Source organism: Nomascus leucogenys, chromosome 3, assembly GCF_006542625.1.
Source record: "Nomascus leucogenys isolate Asia chromosome 3, Asia_NLE_v1, whole genome shotgun sequence".
NCBI classification, from domain to species: Eukaryota; Metazoa; Chordata; class Mammalia; order Primates; family Hylobatidae; genus Nomascus; species Nomascus leucogenys.
The window spans coordinates 92877380-92900917 of NC_044383.1; the positions used below are offsets into that span (position 1 = coordinate 92877380).

The 23538-nt window shown below is 39.3% G+C and overlaps 1 protein-coding gene across 1 annotated transcript in view; it reads left to right on the top strand.

The window, feature by feature from the left end:
• Window positions 1-23538, top strand: part of CRYBG1 (crystallin beta-gamma domain containing 1) — a 210956-nt gene that overhangs the window by 76787 nt on the left and 110631 nt on the right. Inside the window, exon 2 of the mRNA XM_003278912.3 lies at window positions 15251-15389. Coding sequence (XP_003278960.3) covers window positions 15251-15389 — 139 coding nt within the window. The remainder of the gene's footprint in view (window positions 1-15250; window positions 15390-23538) is intronic.

Below are 23538 nucleotides of genomic sequence, written 5' to 3' on the forward strand. Positions count from 1 at the left end.
CTCCATCACACTTAGCTGATTTTTGTTTGTTTCGTAGAAACAGGGTGTTGCTATGTTGCCCAGGCCGGTTTTGAACTCTTGGGCTCAATTGATCCTCTTGCCTTGGCCTCGCAAAGTCCTAGGATTACAGGCATGAGCTACTGCACCTAGCCTTTCTTTTTTATTTCTCTCATTGCTTTTAATCTTTGGAAGTTGTGTTCCTTCCCTTCTAATATGCCATAATATGCTCCTAATCTTTATGATTTGATGTTTCTGCATTTAATTCTTTGGCCACCAGGAATTATCTTTGATATGGTGTAACTTGGCTGGGATTTAAAGGAATGGATGATATAGAGATACACAGTTCTCTTTAGCTCAGAGATTCTCTCTCAGTACTTCCTGATTTTATTTCAAGGTTTCTTAGTTCCTGAGACAGCACTTTTTTATGTTGGGACTTGTGGTGTCTTTGGAGTGCCTGGATGACTTTAAAGGGCATGTACATCTTTTTATTTATCTTTCTTCCTTCCACAGGGCTTAGTAGAGTGCTTTACTCAGAGACAGCCCATTCTACACCTCCCTGGAAGAGACTGGCACATGCCAAGCCTCATTTAAAAACTACTCTGAAGGCCAGCGTCCCTAAAAAGATCTCTTCCTCTGAGTTATTACTGATGCCAGAAATACCTATTCTTTCATCTCTGTGTTAAACATTGCCCTCTCCTCAAGCTGTCTTTTAGAATGCACATTCACGTTGGGGTAGCATGGTGTATTAGTTTCCTGGGGTAGCTGTAACAGGTTTGCCATAAACATGGTCACTTAAAGCAACAGTTTTTTCTCTCTCACAGTCTGGGGGCTAGAAGTCCAAAATCAAAGTTTCAGCAGGACCGTGCTCCTTCTGAAGGCTCTAGGGAAGGATCCCTCGTTACTCTTCCTAGCTTCTCATGGCTGCCAGCAACCCTTGGTGTTCTCGTTGGCTTGCCACTGCGTCACTCCAGTCTCCGCCTCCATTGTCACAGGCGTGTGGCTCCGTCTATAAACAAATAGTAAATCCATATGTGTTTGCTTTCCCATAACATGCTTACATTTTAAGCAGAGAATCAAAGTTTTTGCATGGTATTTCTTCGGTTGATCAATATCTTCCTTTTTCTACTAGTAAAACAGATAAACTATTGATAGGAAAGCGAGAGGACAAAATGAATAATCCATTGGAATGATTCATGTAATGGTTTGATGTCAAATATTTTTGGTTTTCAAAAATAAATGAATTAATAGTAATTGCAGTTATGTGATTTTCTCATATTTAAAGTCTAATAACATAAATTGTAACTGTTAAATTTGGTAACAAGAGAAAAATATGGTCACGTGCAGTGGCTCATGCCTGTAATCCCAACATTTTGGGAGGCTGAGGTGGGAGGATCACCTGACCCCAAGAGTTTGAAACCAGCCTGGGAAACATAGTGAGACCTGGTCTCAATTTACTAAAAAATGAAAAAAAAAAAAAAAAAGAGAGAGAGAAAAATATTTTGAGTATTTCCCAAATGAGGAAAACCTCAGATTTTCTTCTTTTAAAGGAAAAAAAGGATGACAGATTGGGAAATTAATTTTGCTAATAAAATATTTTGATCCTTTTCAGTAAAAAGCAATTATCAAAGTTGGGAAAAATACCAATAGCCTTTTTTCTGCCATTTTAAACAATGTGTGAAATAGAAAATTTTAATAAAATTTATTTATCTCCTTTTTAATTTTATGAATTTCTCATTTTTAGAAGCATTTTTATATGTCCTACCATTATTCGGTTTATAAAAAACAAGTTTGTTTCCTTTTTGAATTATTGTTAATATTCTTTAAAATTTGGTACAAAGACAATATGGAGATATTTGTAACTGAAGAATATGAATACAGCGGTTCTTTCTGTTAGATTGTGCCCAGTTTTCACTAAGTGAAAGTTTCTACCCTAGTCTTGACTGCAGAAATAAAAATCTCCTGTGAGCAGAGATTGTTGACTCATGAGTCCTCATCATTCTACCTGATGAGATAACACTCCCTAATTTAAAATACTGTTAAACAAAATAAATATTTTCTTGGGACAGAATGCTTCGTGGTTTGGTGACTCAACTCTCTCTCTGTACTGGAAGCCCCAACCAGTGGCACAAGAAAAAACTTGTTTGGTATCATCCCTGACTGAAAAAAAAAAAAGCATTTGTTTTATAACCTCTGAGTACAGGTTATAAAGACAGAAGGTGATATGGTTCTTAGCTCCTAAAAAGCCTATGATTAAATTGAGAAACTGATACGTGTTCACAGAAAACCCAGATGAACACTTGCTAAATAGTACTAGGTGCAACTATATGAAATTGCCATATTTGACTGGTTTTGACCTACAAAAATGGTATTTCATAATGTTCAACCTCAAAGTTCAAAACCACTTACTTTCTCTCCCCTGCATTTTGCACATCCTTAGTCCTCTGTGTCAAGAGCTGTACAAGAAGCCTGTGCTAAGCCTGGCAGTCCCAGCGCCCAGCCCAGGGAAGACATGGGGCTGGTGGCTTTCCCCTTCCAGGGCTGTGCACCTGCTGTGCTGCCTCTCTTCTTCTGCCCTCCATTCTCCCTCAGCTACATTATTTCCACATATAGAATTTTCCTTCCTTTAAAGCACATGCTCACCTTATTTGAAACACTTTCCTTTCTTCCTCTCTCTCTCTCTTTTTTTTTTTTTTTTTTTTTTTGTGAGACAGAGTCTCTCTCTGTCACCCAGGCTGGAGTGCAGTGGCATGATCTCGGCTCACTGCAACCTCCACCTCCCGAGTTCACGCAAGTCTTCTGCCTCAACCTCCCAAGTAGCTGGGACTATAGGCACACACCACCATGCCCAGCTAATTTTTGTAATTTTTGGTAGAGGCAGGGTTTCACTATGTTGCCCAGGCTGGTCTCGAACCCCTGATCTCAAGCAATCCACCCACCTCAGCCTCCCAAAGTGCTGGGATTACAGGTGTGAGCCACTGCACCCAGCCCCTTTCTTTTTTTCTTTCCATTCTTTGTTTCTCCTTTCATTCCATTATTAATCACTATCACTCAGTTGATGGCTGTAAAGCCTAAAAGTAAAGCTAGTGATGCATTTGTGTGAAGGAAAGGGAAAAACCATGAATCTTGATGTGAAATTAGAAATAATAATCATCAACATGTGGTAACAACAAAAGCTCTGTAAAGTCATGTTATAGCCTCTGAAAAATTCTCCACCCACCACCTCTTTCTGATGAAACTGATGTCTCTCAATAATCCCTATTCTTAAAAAGAGAATAATCTACACTTGAGAAAAATAAACACTATTTCTCACACCATTTTATTGCTTTCTAGTTCTTTTAAAAAACTAGTATTGAAACAATTCTATGATTCATAACGACGTTCTTTTCTTTTAGCTGTGGTGTAATATTTCAGCTACATGAAATTGACTTTTAGGGGCTTATGAAACACAGGATTTATTATAATCAGAGAAATCTTGGAGGAAGTGAATTTTGAAATTAGCCTTGATGGAATTTGATAGCCAAAGATTACAAAGAGGAGAGCCAAAAGCATTAATAGAAAACCCAAGCAAAGACGTATAAATAATGAAGCAAGTTGTATGTATGGGAAGGGCAAACAAATCTGTCTGACCACAGCTGGAAGTCTGAGGTGGAGGGAGGGGAGAAGGAGGTTAGAGTGGTATTGGAACACCCTTAGGGTGGGAATTTGAAGCTGACATTTGGAGCTTGTGACTAGCATCTTTGCATGGACAACTTTATTTGGATAGATGGAGAGTAGGGATCCTGTGATAATCTCTTCTTCCCTCTGCTTGCCTCTGCACCTTAGAGAATTTCTATTCATGACAGCTGAGGTGATAAATATCAGTCCATCTCAGATTCAGCTTCACAGCCATTCCATTGTCTTCAGTCAGCAAAACTGTATCCCTGATGTGTTGCTAATACACAAAGATTTTTCATGAGAAATGATTTTAAATTAGAGTTCTCTTTTGAAACATTAACACCAGTTAATTGAACTAATTCATTAGGTATTTGATGACAATTCTAGCTGCTACATAAGGATGTATCTAGGAAGCCTTAAAGCAACTTTGGTCCCTTGTGGAGTTTACCCACCTGGTGCAGGTGAGTGAGAGAAGCTAAAGATATGATTCAGACAATTATGAATTATGTACTAATTACTGATCATTTTGTATCAATCATCCAACAACTAGAGGTGTTTGGAAATTGAGTACGTGGAACATGATGAAACTGACAGTTATAAAAATTAATGTAAAAAATGAACCTCCATAAGAATTATTTTGAAAAACTAAAAAATATAAAAGGAAACCCGCTCTCATATTGAAAATGATTTTCTTAGTTTTATATTATTATCAAAAGGCTTTTACGATAAGCACCATATTATGTGTAGGAATGTTTTAGAGGAATTGCAAGTAACCTTTAAAGACTCAATTCTCACTTCTAGGTTTATAAAGATTTATAGACCACCATATGAAAGAATATAATGAATAGAGCCTTGAAACCTCTGAATTATAGCTGTGAGAAAGTTGAGAGTATATGATCTATAAGAAAAGTAGGTGTTTGTCAGTTCAGAAAATACAATAAATGCTAAAAAATGTTTGATACAAGGAACAGTTACACAATTTCTCGGAAACTTTATTGCTTCTAGAAATGCCATGAAGTAAAGATGATTGCTGCAGTGTAAGTGCCATCAAAGCTCAGGATTGATGAAGATAATTATTTGAGTGCCTGGAAGGATTAACTAAGGCAGACGAGTTTTGTGCCAGGTTGTTTAGGGACCCCAGATCTTAGTTGCTGGCATGAGTTTTGGACTAGTGAGCTAAGGTGGGGCAAAGGTAAACAAAATAGGCAGATGATGCATATTAAAGATGCTATAAAGTTAACTTCAAAGTGTGTGCCATTACCACAGACTTCTGGAAAATAATAACCAACAGACCAGTTTTGCATGTAACTATCGTGGTTAGGAGGAGGTGCTTTTGAACCAAAGCTTTATATTGACATTATTTGAAACAGTCGTAAACAGCAACAGGCTCTACAAGCAGCTGCTATCTTCATGAATCAAACCACTTTTGCGGAAAGCGCTTTGTATTCACTCAGCCAGTAAACTCTTACAGAGCATCTGTGATGTGACAGATGTTATTATATGCCGCGGCAGAAACAAAGGGACTCATACCCAGGAGCCCCTTAAAGAGATGAGATGAAAGAAAGAGCCATCAGTGATAAGTAAGCTAAAATATAACAAAATTGCCTGGAATATAGGGTGTGTAGAGGAGCTACATTTGAAAAGTTAGACTGGGTCCAGAAGGTGAAAGCACTTGAATACCAGACAATGAAGTTAGGGCTTTATTCTGTAGACAGAGCTGAACTATCTGATGGTTTTCAAACCAGACAGTACATCAGGAAGATCAATCTATTTGTAAAGTTAGAATGGGTTAAAGGCTGCAGGAGACACTCAGTAGCAGAGAATAACTGGAATCTTACTAAATTGAAGACATAATGATGTTTAGAAGTAGGATAGTAGTGGTTAGAATGCACAAGAGTAAGTGGATGTCATACTGGTGAGGTGGAAGAAACAGTTTTCATGTATTTATAACTGCCTCCCTGTCACTTCTTCCTCTAAAAGATTTACAGTAGTTTGCATCCAATTAACAATGCAAATAAATACAGATCAGAAAACTAAAAGAATGATAGTGTGATAAGAGAAACAATTACTTTACAGAAACACACATTCATAAAGTTCTATATAATTGTTAAAATTGATTCATGATCAAGTACATGGATCTCATTGTCTAAAAGACAAGGGGTGAGAAAGAGAAAAGCTTTTCTTGGCATTTCAGAATGAGAGAAATCTTTCCCTTCAGTCTCCATATAAAGGATATTAAGTAAGATGGTACCTAACATCCTTCTTGGCATCCCTGCAATAGTTCCAACCAGGAGTTCTATGTGGCTGCATCTTATAGTGTCCCTCAAAGCAAGTTCAAATGCGATGACAAGGGACCCCTTGATGAGTGATCAGAGGTGGATTGATTGGAGCAGGAGGGCTCAAAGATGACTCCTCAGAATTGCCCCTGGTACTTTAGAACTATTTCTCTACCCTTGTGCCTATAACCACATAATTTTTTTCATTTTTAGTTTTTGTGGGTACATAGTAAGTGTATATATTTATAGAGTACATGGGATATTTTGATGCAGGCATATAATGTGTAATAATTGCATCAGGGTAAATGGAGTATCTATCACCTCAATCATTTATCCTTCCTTTGTGTTACAAACAATCCAATTATTTTCTTTTACTTATTTTTTTAATGTACAATAAATTAGTGTTGACTGTAGTCACCCTGTTGTGCTATCAAATACTAGATCTTATTCATTCTATCTAACTGTATTTTTGTATCCATTAATATAACCATATTCTGCCAGGCTTTTTCCTCCTTGCCTGCTCCGCGGTGATATCATCAGTAGCTTTGTTTGGTGCTACAAAGGAAAACAACTGAAAATGCCCTCTTTTGCATTATTAATTTGTTATTCATGAGCTTAGTAAGATCATTAGTCTTTCTTTGGGGAGTATAGACACTATCAAAATAAAAGCTACATTTTCTCTTCTCTGCCATTAGATGATAAGAATTTGAATTGCCTTAAAAGGAAAATTCCAGCAATCAAAAAAATCTTCTTTTGTATTTCGACAACTGAAAACAAACTTGTCCAACTTGACTGTTATAAAGAGAAGCTGAAAAAAATGCCATGATCTTCAGCTTCTCTAAATCAGAGCATGTGCAATCACGCATGAAACACAATACTCTCGATAAACCCGAGCCTTTCCTTGAGGCACAGACCTCGGTTTCTCAGTTCTCCTGGGGATTTGCACAACAATTCTCCTGGTTGTTTGCTCCTCGGCCTTGGCTTCTCTTTGCCTGTGCCCAGAATGAAATCATTTCTTCCTCTGGGACCAATGCTAATAAAGACAAACCTTGTTGAACCTAGCCTGGTTCTGGGTGAGTTTCATGGTTCGTTTATCATGTGGAGTGATCCGAAATGATCAAAATCAACATACTAGTGGTCCTGAGATATCTTGCTTAACTTTCACAGACTCGGTAGCACCCAAAGCCTCGATTTCACAAGATAGAAGTATTAAGGCAAACATTTCTAGCCTTTGTTGGAGAGATGATTTGCATTCCACTGGTCAGATGTGAGGGGAACTTAGACATTTCTGCACCACACAGCACATTGGGAGATGGCTCCCAGCCTTCAGGCTGCCATTTTGAAAGACTTGGTGGCTCACACCTGTAATCCCGGCACTTTGGGAGGCTGAGGCGAGACAATCATTTGAGGCCAGGAGTTCAAAACCAGCTTAGGCAACATAGCGAGACCCTGTCTTTACAGAAACCAACAAAACAAACAAACAAACAAACAGGCAAACAAACAAAAACCATCAAAGTGCCCAGGAAGGTGAATGCAATCAGGAAGTAGAGGCTGACTGGACCGGGGAGTGTTACTTTTTACAAAAGCACCGCTAAAAGGGATGAGTAGAGGAGTGATATTCTTGTGCAACCACTAGATGGCAGAGTTTCTGCATTCTATTACTATTGGCAACACGAAATACTTGGGTTGGTGGTGTAGCATCGTTTACATACCTATAACTTTGAGGATGCTTTGCATTTTAAAAACTCGAATGAGCATAGCAAATTGTTTTCATTTCCCCATCCAACTTGGAATTTTGTGATCATGAAATTCATCTACTGAGAATTTAAAATTAGTCTCTGAGTGAGGAGTTGGGTGGGTTCTTTACTCCTAAATCTGTCAGTCATTAGCCATGTGACTTTGAACAATGAATATCTCTGGGCCTCAATGAACTCATCTGAAAATGGTATGGTTGGGTCACTAGATTATCTGTAAGGGATCTTCCAACTCAGACATACTCCCTTCATATTCGAGCCTGATAAATATCCTAGCTCAAAGTACCGTCTATGTAATTCCTTATAAATTATTATTCAGGACATGTCAACTGACATTCATACGCATAATTACAATAGCTGATACTTATTGAGAACCTACTATATGGCAGTACTAGGCTAAGCATTTTACAGGTTTTACCTAATTTAATTCTCTTAATAATTTATCACTTCCATTTTGCAGATGAAGAAACTGAGGCTTAAAGAAGTAACTAGCTCAAGATCATATAGCTAATGGCCAGGCTGGTATGACTCTGAAATCTGTATGTATACATTGCTATATTTGATCCTTTATTCAGCTGAGAGAAATATAAATTTGAAGACAACACTGCTTCTGAAGGAAAAACCCATTCTGTAAATCCAAAATTCTAGGTTTTCCAAGGGAAATAGATTGTGGGGTTTTGTTTTATCTCTGGAGATGGGAGAGATTTACATGGCTCTATCCTCACACTGTCATTAGATGCCTCTTTGTGAGCCTGGACTTGCAGTACCAGGTACATGGGTAACCAGCAGGCTCAACACAGTCAGTCACATGGTTTCTGAGGAACAATGTCTCTTCAAATCTGCAATAAAGTGACTGAACCAGGTAATCACCAGGGACTTTTTCAGGTCTAGCATTATCTGATGGTATGTGTCCGTAATCTAATACAGGGTCTAATGTTAGCAGGAAAGAGGTTGCTCAGTAAATGGTTGCTCTCTACCATTTAGCAGTTGCAGTAAAGAAACACTATGCACACTATTAGTGCCATTTGTTCGTGAATTAAGTTTTCTCCTTCCTTTGTGGCCAGGAAACTTATGCACTTTACAACCAATGCCTTAATTCAGAAGAGTTGTTCTAGTATCTGGTGTCTTAGGTTCCCTTGAGGAAATAATTCAATTCAATGCAGGTGGAAGCACCTTTTGGTAACTTTGAAATCACAACTCTGAGGCTCAGTTGAACACAGTAATAATTCCTTGGATAGACAATAGATGGCAGTACAGCATCAGTTTATAACTTATAAACTATAGTTAAACCTAAATTTTTATGCTACATTTTATTATTTTGGATGTACATTACTGTAAAACAAGAATTATTAAAAAACTTATTTAACTTGCCTTATATTAGGCTACACATATTTAAATGCTTAAGGAACAACTTGGTGGAGTAGATCAACATTAGGAAAACTTGAACTAGATTTATCAGGGCCACTTTCAAGGCCTTTGGAGAGGCCCTAGCACTGTCAATCTTGAGAAAGTAAGAGATTCTCTTCTCTTTTTATTAAAGAGGCCCACCCCTGCCCCCTTCTTATATAAGCTTTAGGTCTCACAATTCTGAGATTTGTCTGAGAATAGCCATGTGGCTCTTTTAACTTGGGAAAGGGAAAACAGTCTTGCCATTATTAATTTTGCCACCAACTTAGTCTCCAGGGAGAGGGCCAATCTGGTTTTTTAAAGTAAGCCAAATAAAAAGGAAACATAATTGAATGAATTGGCAAATGTTCCACTTACTTCTAAGTCTGAGTAAAATTAAGTACCATACTTAACACTGAAACTTTCACTCTGGCAGTATAATATCTGTGCTAAAAAGAAAAGGGAAGTACAAAGGAGTATAATTAGCAAGTTAATAAATTATCCTCTGCTAAGACTGCAGACCAATATGATAGCATTTGGCGGTTGTTTTATGTTATTTACCCAAGAGGTTATTGTCATTAATAAATAACCAGTTGTGACTATTCACAAAGGAAACTGTGCTTCCATTGGCACATAAATTTCTCATCAGGGAGCCAAGCTTAGCCTCTGTTATGACCACCTACACCCCAGTCATCAGGAGTACAACTAAAATTAACCCTTTAGGTACAAAAATACTAGAAAGAATGAATAAGACCCAGTATTTGATGGCACAACAGGGTGACGATAGTGATAATAATGTAATTGTACATTTAAAAATAACTAAAAGAATATAATTGGATTGTTTGTATCACAAAAGATAAATGCTTGAGGGGATGGATGCCCCATTCTTGATGATGTGATTATTACACTTTGAATGCTTGTTCCTCATGTACCTCATAAATATATATATACCTACTATGTACCCACAAAAATTAAAATAATAATAATGAAAACATTACCCTTTGGAAAAGAAAAGTTAACAAACTTTCCAATTGGTCTTTCCTGTTGCAAACATTTATTAAGGTTGGCTTTTAGGCTAGGGAGACTTATCTGTGTGTAGTTCCAGAGGTAACCATTATTCGGAATTGAAAATATTTCTGCACATTCGATAAGCCCCTAAGTCTACTAAACCTTAATATCCTTGAGGGCAGGGAGTGGAATTGTTCACCTTTGTGTGCTTTGATATATGACATATCATGGAAGATCTAGAAAATGCTGAAAGAATGAATGCTAGATAGTGTTACAAAGTTGCTTTAGGTCTTAGAGACCTCTTGGCACGATTTCAAGTGTATTATTTCTGTGTAATACATTGTAAAGGTTGTGTTTCAGGAGACAAACTTGTCCAGTAAGCTTGCTAGGAGTAGAAGGCCTGTGACTGACTCTAGAGAGGAAGTAGAACATGCTCCTGGGACGGCCTGAGTTTCCGGGGCTGGGTGAGAAGCTGCCCTGAAGCAGAGTTCTGTTTGCGAAGCCCTCTCAGCCCACACATCCTGTGACCTTGCCTCACCTCCAACCAAGTCCTGGAGCAAATTGTGAAATCATGGCGTCCATGGCCAGGTGCACAGCAGCACTGTCTGGATCTGGGTCACGAGGAAAGAGAATTTAGCCAACACCCCTTCATTCTCCTCCTCTCAAAGGGAAGCAGAGGTTATTGGGTATACCACACACACTCAGCAGTTCCTGTTTTAGAATGATGGTGAAGCAAGGGTCTTCCCTGGAACTGTCTGTGATAGTCCTCACCTCCTCTAGCCACTGAAAAACTAAGCCTTCCCCCAGGGCCATGTGTACCCTCCCATCTGGGAGATCATGACCCCAAGTATAGAGAACTAACTCTTGGATAGCACACTGTGTTGACTTAGTTTATCCCCCAAATCAGGAGAGCAGGCAGGTTCACAGGGTTCAACATGCTACAAGGCCCAAATTCAGAAAGTTTCTACTCTGACAGCTCAAATTCCATCTTAAATATGTGTCATCTCTACCTCTCCCAGTGTAGCAAGCGTGGGGAACATATTTCAAGACAAAGCTAGGGAGAGGATAGAATGCACATCGACATCCGTTCCTACCCTCTCCCTTCTCCTTTTTTCCTAATTGAACCTCAGCTTCTTCAGGTGCCTAATTTCTGCACAGTAGTGTCCTTCAGGTCTCAGCCTCAAAGGGTTGGGTCCGGTGATCGGTTTAGTGCAAGTATGAAAAGAAGCCTGCTAGGTGGCTTCTAGAGGAGATTTCTCCCACTTCTAAGCAAGTTATACAGGAAGGAATTATCATACCTCTATGTGACAGCTAGAAATCTAGCAGTGACTAAATTCAGCAGCAAAGGAATACACTGGTTAAACCAACTCAATCTACCCCTTTTGTTTTATATGTGATAATATATTTTGTTTTTTATCAGGCTTCTGTGAGTTGGACTGTTATTTGCAGGCAAAAGGATCCTATGTTTTAAGCAGGGATTGTATCACAAGCAAAATACATACAAAAGGCTACTCTTACCAGCTTTTAATTAGGTAACACATAAGTAGGAAGAAGAGATAGGTCTTTTTTGGAGTGTCCGCCTCCGACAATACAAAGCTTAGGAAGCACACGTAGATTGCTTTTATCTCTGTTGTCACTTGGAGTCAGTCAATGGGCACATATGTTTTTCCAAAAAGGAAAAATATTAAGGGGAGCAGACTGCCTAACATTTGTGGTTGACTTTTTACAATCTGTAAGTCCAATCTATGGCCACACCACCCTGAATGCACCTGATCTTGTCTGATGTCAGAAGCTAAGCAGGGTCAGGCCTGGTTAGTACTTGAATGGCTGACAATGTGAAAGTCCACAGCAGTTGGAATAAGCTTTCAAGTCCTAGGAGTCTTCTCTTGTTTGCTACTTCTTTGGCATATTTGTGAGCAGAAGGACAAGGTGAACACTAACTTAGGGTCACTGGAACAATTAATAAAAGTAGGTCTTGATGTAAGACACATTCATGGTAAGACGATGACAGCATTTCAACTTTAAGGTATTTTTCGGTTGTTACTTAAATTCTCCTGAGCTATACGTGTTTCTCTTTCCCTTCAAAAATACTGTATTTAAATTCCTAAGAAGATATTAGGTAGAAATGTATTTTTATATGTGTTTATATATGGCATAATATATTGTCTTTACTATACGCAAGTATTACTTTCATAGTATGAAACTAAAGGAAAAAAAAGAAATATATTGCTGATAATGTACCTTTACATTTTATATAATGCAAACAATAATGGCTTTTTAAAAAAATATGTACGGGGCCAAGGACAGTGGCTCACGCCTGTAATCCCGGCACTTTGGGAGGCTGAGGCAGGTGGCTCACTTTAGATCAGGAGTTCGAGATTAGCCTGGCTAACATGGTGAAACCCTGTCTCCACTAAAAATACAAAAAAATTAGCTGGGTGTGGTGGCACATGCCTGTAATCTCAGCTGCTGAGGCAGGAGCATCAGTTGAAACCGGGGGGTGCAGGTTGCTGTGACCACTGCACTCCAGCCTGGCGACAGAGCGAGACTCTGTCTCAAAAAAAAAAAAAAAAAAAAAGTATACAAAGTGTTAACACTTTGCTCTATTCCTCTTTATATCCTTGCAACATTGTAGAAATCCCACAAAAGCTTCCATTTCTTTTGTGAAATGCTGAGGTCTTGCATTTTTAGTTCTCTTTCTACTTTACTGGCATTCTTCATTCAAAGCTCTCATTCGGCTCTGGCATCTTTATTCCTGTGCTTACAAAATCTACCAAACCTTGGATCAGGTATGATGCTCAACTGCAGACAACAAAGAACGCCCAAGTCAAAATGTCTTGAAGAATAGGACATTTATTATCTAACACAACAAGAACTCCAGAGATAGGTAATTCTGCTTCTCATTTCAAGAAATCAAAAGATAGGTATTTCCACTCTGCTTTTTCCTCAATCTAGTCTCCTTAGGCTAATCCTGCACATGGTCCCAAGATGTTCTATCATATTCATCACATGCAGGCATACACTGGACTGCAGGAAAGGGAAACTTTTTCTTTTTGTAGAAGACCTTTTCCCCCATTCATGTGAGGAGCGCCTCTGCCCGGCCGCCCCTTCTGGGAAGTGAGGAGCGCCTCTGCCCGGCCACCCATTCGTCTGGGAAGTGAGGAGCGCCTCTGCCTGGCCACCCATTCGTCTGGGAAGTGAGGAGCCCCTCTGCCCGGCCACCACCCCGGCTAGGAAGTGAGGAGCGTCTCTGCCCAGCCGCCCTGTCTGGGAAGAAGTGAGGAGCGCCTCTGCCCGGCCACCCATCGTCTGGGAAGTGAGGAGCCCCTCTGCCCGGCCACCACCCCATCTAGGAAGTGAGGAGTGTCTCTGCCCGGCCGCCCCGTCTGGGAAGTGAGGAGCCCCTCTGCCCGGCCACCACCCCATCTAGGAAGTGAGGAGCGCCTCTGAGCGGCCGCACCGTCTGGGAAGTGAGGAGCGCCTCTGCCCGGCCGCCCCTTCTGGGAAGTGAGGAGCGCCTCTGCGCAGCCACCCCGTCTGGGAAGTGAGGAGCGCCTCTGCCCGGCTGCCCCGTCTGGGAAGTGAGGAGCGCCTCTGCCCGGCCGCCCTCGGATGGGGGCGCCCTGCCCGGCCGCCCGTCTGGGAAGTGAGGAGCGCCTCTGCCCGGCCGCCCCTTCTGGGATGTGAGGAGCGCCTCTGCCTGGCTGCCCCATCTGGGATGTGGGGAGTGCCTCTGCCCAGCCGCCCCGTCTGGGAGGTCTACCACAGAGGCCAGAAGCAATGTGGGGGCTGGATGTGGTGGCTCACGCCTGTAGTCCCAGTACTCTGGGAGGCTGAGGCGGGTTGATCACTTGAGGCTAGGAGCTCGAGACCAGCCTGGCCAACATGGCGAAACATATGAAAAATACAACTGTCAAACCAACCAATGAACCAAGCGACAACAAAACAGGTCTACCCTGGAGTCATACTCTAATTTTTTCTATTTTCCTCCCTTTCTGATCCTTTATTCCACTTTCTTTTTCTTCCTCTTCCTTCTCCTTCTTCTTTGTCAAATAGAGGATTGAGTTATTATCATTGATCCATACAAAGTCCCTCTCTCATTTATTTTCTTTAATTCCCACCCCCCCCACTTCTATTCCCCGTCTTCCCATGTGCAACCTTCCTAATATGTTTGATATGCATCTTTTTGTTCGTATGTACTTTTAGAAAATGTTTGTTTTGTGTGCAAAAATAAAATAAAATAAAATAATAAAAAAAATAAAGAAAAAAAAAGAAGACCTTTTCCCCCATTCCTTCAGCAGATGCCTCTCACATCTCACTGGTCAGGACTGGGCCAGAGAAGTAGGGCAAAGTATGAACATTTTAGAGGGTCAGAGAGACATCAATCAATGTGGTAATATCAGTAAGACAGTTACGTATGGGCATTTGCCTAAATCAATTACTGGTGAGGGAAACTGGACACCAGGATTAGAGCAATCCTGACTGACTACTGGGGCTGGAAGCAGCTTTCTCTGAGGCATGTGGAGGATGAATCGCTGAACAAATTTAGGATTATTAGCAAAGGCAGTATGTATGAGGGAGGTGGGAGGACAGTGAAGGGTTGGATAAAGGAAATGGCTTTGGGGTAGGCAACCATCAGCGTCTGTAAAACATTCTTTCTGCCTTTATTAGTTTCCATTCCTTTTGAATATGATAAATATTATAATCCTAGGAACAGTTCCCATTTCCTGGCATAGTCTAGATTGTTTCGGTAACTGGGATTCAGTTCCCACTTTATTTCCAGTGTTCAGGAAACTTACAAATTTCTTTTTGTTATTTCTTAAAAGCGATGACATAGAACAACCAGGAAATTGGAAAATGAAATTGGATTACTTTCATGCCAAAATCTGTCTATCCATCTAGTTTCTGTCTACCTCTGTCTACCTCTAATTTGTTTTCTGCATCGGATTTAAAAGAATTCAGTTAGGCACAGGGTGAAGTCATCCAGGTTTATTTATAAATGTGCTATGAGAGTACCAAATTATCTACAATGCTGTGTAGGTTTTGAAGAATGATTCATTATTTGGGCTGACTGGAAATATATTAATACGTGGAGAAACATGCCTTTGGGTTTCTTGAGATTTTGGCATTGTTTATAGCGTATTGACATGACTGTGTTTCCATTCTTTGCAGAGCTTTGGATGTAGTAGATGGAAAACATGTGGTTCGAGACTCCCAGAAATTTCCACTGCACTGTGGGGAATCCCAGTTCTTCCACACCACCAGTGAGGCACTTGGTTCCTTACTTCTAGAGTCTGGAATATTTAAAAAGGTAATGTTTCATTTCTAATGTTTGACTCCCAAGAATAAACCCTTTAAAGAGTTAAAGCACTGTAAGATAGCCTGGCTAAGAAACACATACTTAAAAGTAATGGTATATATTATATATCATACATTATATATATCATATGTAATGTTATATAATACGTATTCTGTAATTTTCTATATAATTATTATATTTAACAATATAACAATATAATTTATTATATAATCTGTTTTTATATAATTATTATATATATATCATATATAATATTATATATCAAAGCACCATGATAATAAAGAATGAGCTTGGCCAGGCCTGGTGGCTCACACCTGTAATCCCAGCACTTTGGGAGGCAGAGGCAGGTGGATCACTTGAGGTCAGGAGTTTGAGACAAGCCTGACCAACATGATGAAACCCAGACTCTACTAAAAAAAAAAAAAAAAAAATACAAAAAAATTAGCTGGGTGTGGTGACCGGCACCTGTAATCCCATGTATTCAGGAGGCTGAGGCAGGAGAATCACTTAAACCCAGGAGGTGGAGGTTGTGGTGAGCTGAGATCATGCCACTGCACTCCAGCCTGAGTGACAGAGTGAGACTGTCTCAAAAAAAAAAAAAAAAAAAAGAATGAGCTTAATAAATGAACTTGACTCTTTGCTTTTTGCTGCCTTCAGGTGTCTTCCTCCTCGTAGGTGCCTTTGCCCACCCTTTTTTCTTTTATACAAACTGGGCTTTAACTCGAAGGCATACAGATTAATATGATGTCAATATTTGGAATTAATTGTTCTTTCCTGTAAAAAGCACTTATGCTTTTTTCTACTGTAAGGCATTTTCAGTTATTTTATCAATAGTTACTTCTTAATATCTAGATGCTTGTACAGGAAGTTCTGACTTAATTATATTGCCTTAAAAGAAAAGTTTTCTCCAAAGTGGGAGATAGAGAAATGTACTTGTGTTAACTACATTCCTTCACTTGTGGAAAGACATTACTCATGCACTTACTTGTCTGCAGGATGGGAAAGTAGAATGTCTTTAGTCACAGGGTGAGTGAGAGCTAGTTTAGCTGCCAGGCCTGAAGGTTGTATAATACATTTCTTATTATAACTTATTATAAGATCAATGAGGGTTAATAGTGAAATATATTTGTCATGAAAGAAATGCTCTCCTCCATCCCAAAAGACATTTGCTTTAGTAACACCATATATTAACAGTTTAAAAAATTACTTAGCGTGAGATGGAAAGAGTTCTGGAGATTGGCTGCACAACAATGTGAATGTACTTAAACTATTGTTAAGTGTAGTTAATATATTGATCTGCATAGTTCTGTATGGTTAAAAATGGTTAAGATGGTAGATTTTGTTATGTGTATTTTACCACAATTAAAAAATGTTAAGGCTTACTTAGTGATGAAAAGCAGTAAAAAGGACATGAAGAGATTATTAGCTTATATTTTATAATTCATTAGAACATGACAAAAGTAGGTAGTGAAATTCAATACAGAATGCTTTGTAACTCAAAATAGCATAATATCATTAAGGGTACCAGAAATATAAAACATTTTATGAGATATTGAATTTCAAAACCAAATTTAAATTTAAAAAATTAAGTAAACTGGCTTGCTGTACTTTATACTTACTTTCAAATTGGTTTCACATTTTATTCTTTTCTCTTTATAAGAAATAATTTATAACTGGGGAAAAAAAAAAAACCCCGATAAACCCAGTCACTGGCCATAGCCAGAGTTTCAAGTTGTTTCCTGTATTTGTCCTTCAGTAAGTATGCCTTTTATAATATAAAACAAAAATAATTATTTGAGCATAATGCAATTACATATCCTATAATGTTTGCTGAAGTCCAGGAAACAATTCGTGGCAGTGTTCAGAATTGAGGCAAAAAATAAGTTCCTTGAGGTAGGTGGCAAGGAAGGGTCTGCTGTGGCCTCCTCCGTTGCGAAAAGCTCTGGGCATTGGGCTGCCCACAGGAGCAGCCCCAAGGCCAAGCCAAAAAAGGTCAGGGAAGGAAGGAGGCCAGTTGGTATACCTGGGAGAGGCAGAGGCTTGAAGCCACAGATTAACTGGGATCCCAGTGTAGGGATGGAGCCAGAGCAGGGAGAAGAAGGGCAGGAACTTGAGAGAGCAAGGAGAGGCAGAGTGTGGTTCAGGCGACACTGTCTCTAAGTGTCACTGGAATGGGGTCAGCCAGGCACTGTCTCTACTCTCTACTCACTGTACCACACCCTCCACCTCAGAGAGGCTCAAAATCTCTACAACAGAATAATTGGCTCTGGGATCCACTTACCATCTGTCTGTTGTCTCCCTCTCTCCCCGTCTCCATCACCCCTTCTCCCCTCTCTCTTTTCACCCTTGCTCTCTTGGGCCCTGGCTGTCTTAATCTTTCTCACTCTGCATATCATACCAGGGCTGGGAGGAGGCAAGAGGCAGTACAACAGCCTTTCTCTTCCCCACTGATGTGTTTTCAACTCTGTCTCTTGAGATCATGGCTGAGAGATTTACTGAACCATTAGCTCAGAAGTGCAAGACCCCACCTACCCACCCACACACACATCCCACTACCACCTCCCTGGCCAATATTACTGGGAAACAAATGTTGACTCCATTTAGATTCCGGGTAGTTTATATTGGCAGTGAGTTCTAGGGTGCCGGGGCACCTCCCATACATTCCAAATTACCCTTCTGTTAATCCACTCTCCCCAGTGAGCCCGAGCATTTCCTGCAAGATTCAGCAGATTTGCTGAGGGAATTATATCAAGGACCACCAATGACTTTCTTTCCCAGGCAGAATAAATTATATCTATTTATTCAAACTAACGCTCACATTTTTAATTTGTATTATAGCTAAGCAATTTACATTTTCCAAAACAATCAGAATTTACTCATTTTTATAACTGTTCCATATGTTCTATGCTATTGTATTTGTTTATTATTTTTAACACGTTATAACAACATTTCTTAAAGTAGACAATATTATATTGAATCTTTCAATTAAATTAGAAAACATGCTGGTCCGAGTGCATTGGTGTTTATAACTAATTGATCACAACCAGTTACAGATTTCTTTGTTCCTTCTCCACTCCCACTGCTTCACTTGACTAGCCTCAAGAAAAAGACATTTACTATACCTGCTTGTATAAACAAATATGGATTTATAGCTACAAATACAATATTGCCTCTCAAATTTACATATACAACAACTACAGGAAAAAGTGTAACTACAAATTAGAATATTGCTAGAATTTAAATCTTAAGTGAGAAAAATCATCAGGAGTTGTATATTTATTTATACAAAACAAGTTTTCCGTTAAACAATTGCATTAAATATTTAGCTGGCTTTAGCGAAGAAGGTATGTTTATTTAAAATATTTATATTTCTAACAGACCATTTTTTTCACGAGAGAAAAGCATAAGAAAGTGGTATCATTAAATAAAAACATATCATGTATTATGTGACAAACATGAATTGGATAACTCTTTCTTTGCATATAAGAGTGAATTAACATTGTAGATTATTATGTGTTTTTTGTATTTATTTTCATATATCTACTTATATTTATTATGTTATATTTACTGCTTAACTCATTTTGGAGATGAAAATGTCTTGATTCCACTATGTGGAGGTATTTCTGGGACATGAAGAGATACCCTTTATGAATTAAAGTGTTTCTTTAAAAAATAATGGAACAAGAATATTGAGTAATGTATTATTAATTAAAATATGATATCCTCAAAGCACTTGCCTTAATGAGAATTTCAATGATTTCTAGTATAAAAATATTTTAATTCGGCCGGGTGCGGTGGCTCACGCTTGTAATCCCAGCACTTTGGGAGGCCGAGGCGGGCGGATCACGAGGTCAGGAGATCGAGACCACGGTGAAACCCCGTCTCTACTAAAAACACAAAAAATTAGCCAGGCGTGGTGGCGGGCGCCTGTAGTCCCAGCTACTCGGAGAGGCTGAGGCAGGAGAATGGCGTGAACCCGGAAGGCGGAGCTTGCAGTGAGCCGAGATTGCGCCACTGCACTCCAGCCTGGGCGACAGAACGAGACTCCGTCTCAAAAAAAAAAAAAAAAAAATTTAATCCTCCTTGAATTCTAATCACTTATTTTCATCTAGAAATTATATGTGACTATAGTGATTATAAATTAAATTGTCATATTTTCATCTATTCTGGCCTCACATTCAAACAAGTAAAATGGAATAAACAGTAATTATTTTATTAATTCAAGCAAAAAACCTTTTTTTGCTTTAACCATTTGGATCTTTTCCTTCTTGGTGGCCTGAATAAAGCTGCTATTTCCCATTTCCTACTAGTGCATGCGTGTGCATGTGTAGAAGTTTGTGTGTGTACTTTTTAGGAAGAAAAATAAGCCTCTCCTTCCCCTTCAAAACAAAAGTAACTCTAATCTATAGACTATTGCCAAATCACTGCTGCTCCTTTATAAGTCACTTGTCTGAATCTTAGTTCTTGGTGATGCTTGTCTGTCCCATCATTCAGAAAACATCTGTGAATCTTTAATCTCACTCTTGAGATTGTGATGCTCCCAAATCATCCAAAACAGAGAAGTATCTGCTTTATTCTCAACTATCTCAGAGATGGTTCTAACCACAATTGTTTTTGACAGCTTGTTTTTGTTTTTGTTTTTTTGAGACGGAGTCTCACTCTGTCGCCCAGGCTGGAGTACAGTGGTGCGATCTTGGCTTATTGCAACCTCTGCCTCCCAGGTTCAAACAATTCTTCTGCCCCAGCCTCCCTACTTGCTGGGATAACAGGCACGTGCCACCATGCCCAGCTAGTTTTTTTTGTATTTTTAGTAGTGATGGTGTTTCACCATATTGGCCAAGCTGGTCTTGAACTCCTAACCTCAAATAATCTGCCTGCCTCAGCCTCCCAAAGTGCTGGGATTACAGGCATGAGCCACCACACCTGGCCTTAACAGCATTTTTCATTGCCCAGTTAATCTTATCATTGTAGAGGTAGTATGTTTGCCAGTTTCTAGCCTGGTTATTCTAATTTAGTCAATAAGCAGAGCAATTCAGTTCAACAAACATTGGTTGAGGTAGCAGAGAGGAAAAAACATTTTCTAATCCTTTCGTTTTCCATGTTTCCCAAGTAGGTGGTTACTTTGAGAGGTGATCTATCCCTCTGTTTCATTTCTCTTCTAACTCCTGTTATTTCCTCTTCTTTCTCTTTATACCTGTTCCACAAAGGTCCACTGGTGTTTCTCTCAATGCCCAATCCCCAATCTCACCTCGTTTCTTAGACTAAACCGAAACCAAAATATAAAGTATTTAAGGGGCCTTAGACTCATTGACCTCACCCCAAACCTGCTGCATCCCCTGGGCCATATGTTGTGACTCCTCCACTGTTGGGCTGGCCTAGGACGCAATACATCAACATTATCACTGGGCACCCACATTGTGTCTCAAGTCACCTAGGCTGCTAATCTCACCAAGCACAGTTCTCAAATCATCCTACAAGAAGGAAGACCTCCCCAGATCTTGAAGTCCAACCCACAACCTTGCCATTAGGATGTTTTCTAACTGTTTTAGTCTATTTTCTATTGCTTATTAAAGAATATCTAAAATGGGTAATTTATAAGAAAAAAGGAATTCATTTCTTACAATTCTGGAGGCTACATCAAGGTCGAGGGGCCACATCTGGTGAGAGCCTTCTTGCTGGTAGGGACTCTCTACAGAGTCCCAGGGCAGTATAGAGTATTACTTGGAGAGGTGACTGAACATGCTAATGTGCTAGCTCAGGTCTCTCTGCCTTTTCTTTTAATGCCGCCGGTTCCCCTCCCATGATAATTTATTAACCCATTAACTCATTAGTTCATTAATCCATCAATGAATTAGTCCATTCGTAAGGGCAGAGTCCTCATGACCCAATCACCTCTTAAAGGCCCCACCTCTCAATATTGCCACATTGGGGTTTAAATTTCCACATGAGTTTTGTAGGGGACAAATATTTAAACCATAGCACTACCTAAGGTTAGAACTTCTCCATAGCGACTTACTTAAAGGACTTACTAGTGTCATCCATCTGGACACCCCAGCACTTCTATTGGGATGTCATTTTAAATGACTTGTGCCATCTGGTGTGATTAGAGATTGCTGAGCCCTTGGACCTACCTTGTCCCAAATCTCTGCTTTCATCAGCAGTCAGATATTGCCATCATTTCACCCCACCCCACTCTGGAACCTGTTCTATCCACATGGGTAGATCTAGTACCTAGCTTAAATCTCTCCGCCTTTCCATAGTGTCTGCATGGTAGGAGTCCCTCTGTGCTCTATCAGTGCTGATCTAAAAGGTGAAATACACTTAGGGGAAAAAATGGAAAATAGAGAGCAATGCATATAGCATGTTATATTTTGTGCAAAACGGGGGAATAGTGTGTATATACATATATATGTAGATGCATTAATAAACTATGGAAGTATACATTAAAAACTAATAATAATTACATGTGGTAATAATAATTACATGTGGTAAGGTGATAAGGGTGGGGGAAATAAATGTAGGAAACACGAGCCTTTTACTCTGTACTTTTTAATACTTTTATTTTTGAGCTATGTGACAGTATTGCCTATGCAGAAATTTTCTGAAGATGGAGGAGTGGTTTAATTTATATTGTGACTAAAGTTAAATTGAAATGGTTTAGGTATCCACGTCTAATTTTTAATGATTTTCTGATGTGCTGTAAACTATGCAAACAGTCCTGATTGCATTGTCAGAAGGCTACTGTTGTTTCCAAGTTACCTTACTGGGCCATTCTACTCTTTTTGCACAGACTCTTTCCCATGCCTACAAAGTCTTTCCATTTTTTATGCAGCTGCAGTCTTCTACTCATCCTTTAAGATCCTGCTCAAACAGCTCCTTTTTTGTGATCTCTGCCCCAGGAAAGTTGTTTATTTTCCCCTGTGTTGCCATTTACCTTGAATGTACCTTGAACTCAGTACTTATTGTACTGATTTACAAGTCTCCTTCCTTGTCAGACTAGGAAGCCCTAATGATCAGACTGCATTTCTATGACTGGAATATTATTTACAAATTTTTTTCGTGAATGAAATGCATATATTCACAGTTTTTTAAAAAGTAGAAAATACTGCTGCAACAAATGCACAGCATTTCAGTTCTGGTATGAATTTTACTTTTGTTTAGGCTTTTGAAGGTAGAGCAGGAAATCTCACCAAATACAAACACATAAGCCTACTGCGTGCAGCAGAAAGAGAATGAGGTAGTTTCCAGAGCATGATACCACCCTTCTCCTCCCGCAAATGTGACGTGGAGGTGCCAAGATGCAGGTGAACACAGAGCACAGTGGCATAGGAAGCAGTTCTTTGTCCCCAGAAAAACCTGATATTACTGAGGGCAGCAAGAGCTGCTTTTCCGTGCACACACAGGTTCACAAGTTGGGCATTCTCCAGTCTGGAGGACGTTGCTTTGGTATCCTAAGTATGGCATTACAGACTGGGACACTCTATCTCATGGCACACTATATCTCATAAAAGCTAAATATCTTATATTGTATGAAAACGATTAGTTGCCTATGGATAGCCAGCTTTGGAAAAATCCAGGTTATCTATATTTGTGATGTTTCCATTTGAAGGTATTATGGTCACCAGGATGTAACAGGAAAGCTCAGGGAGTGATGTGTTTTGCTTTCCACCACAAGTAATGTGTTGTCTTCTTTGAGGCACTGACTATGGGTGCTCTTTATTTACATATGTATAAATAAACATATAAATATACAGCAGCCAGTCCATTTCCTGTATTAACTCAAATTAGAAGGCTTTATCTGTTGTAGGGTGTTTTTTAAGAAGAGCATGGTAATATGTTATTTCTCTTCTAAGTATTATATTAGCTTGCTGCAAAAAAAAAATTCCAAGAATACTAAACTCATAAAATAAAGACTTAAATTCTCTCCTCACCCTGAGAGGTAACTATTTTGGTATGCCTCTCAGGGTGAGGAGAGAAAAAAGTCTAAATGGACTAAACAGAGTTTGTCCATTTGTGGGTTTTTGTTTTTTTTTTTTTTTACTAAGAAATCTTTGTGATCATCTTTCCATGTCAGTCTCTATAAATATGCCTCTTTAGAATTGCTGAGCAGTGTTCCATATGTATAATATGATGGATGTACTAT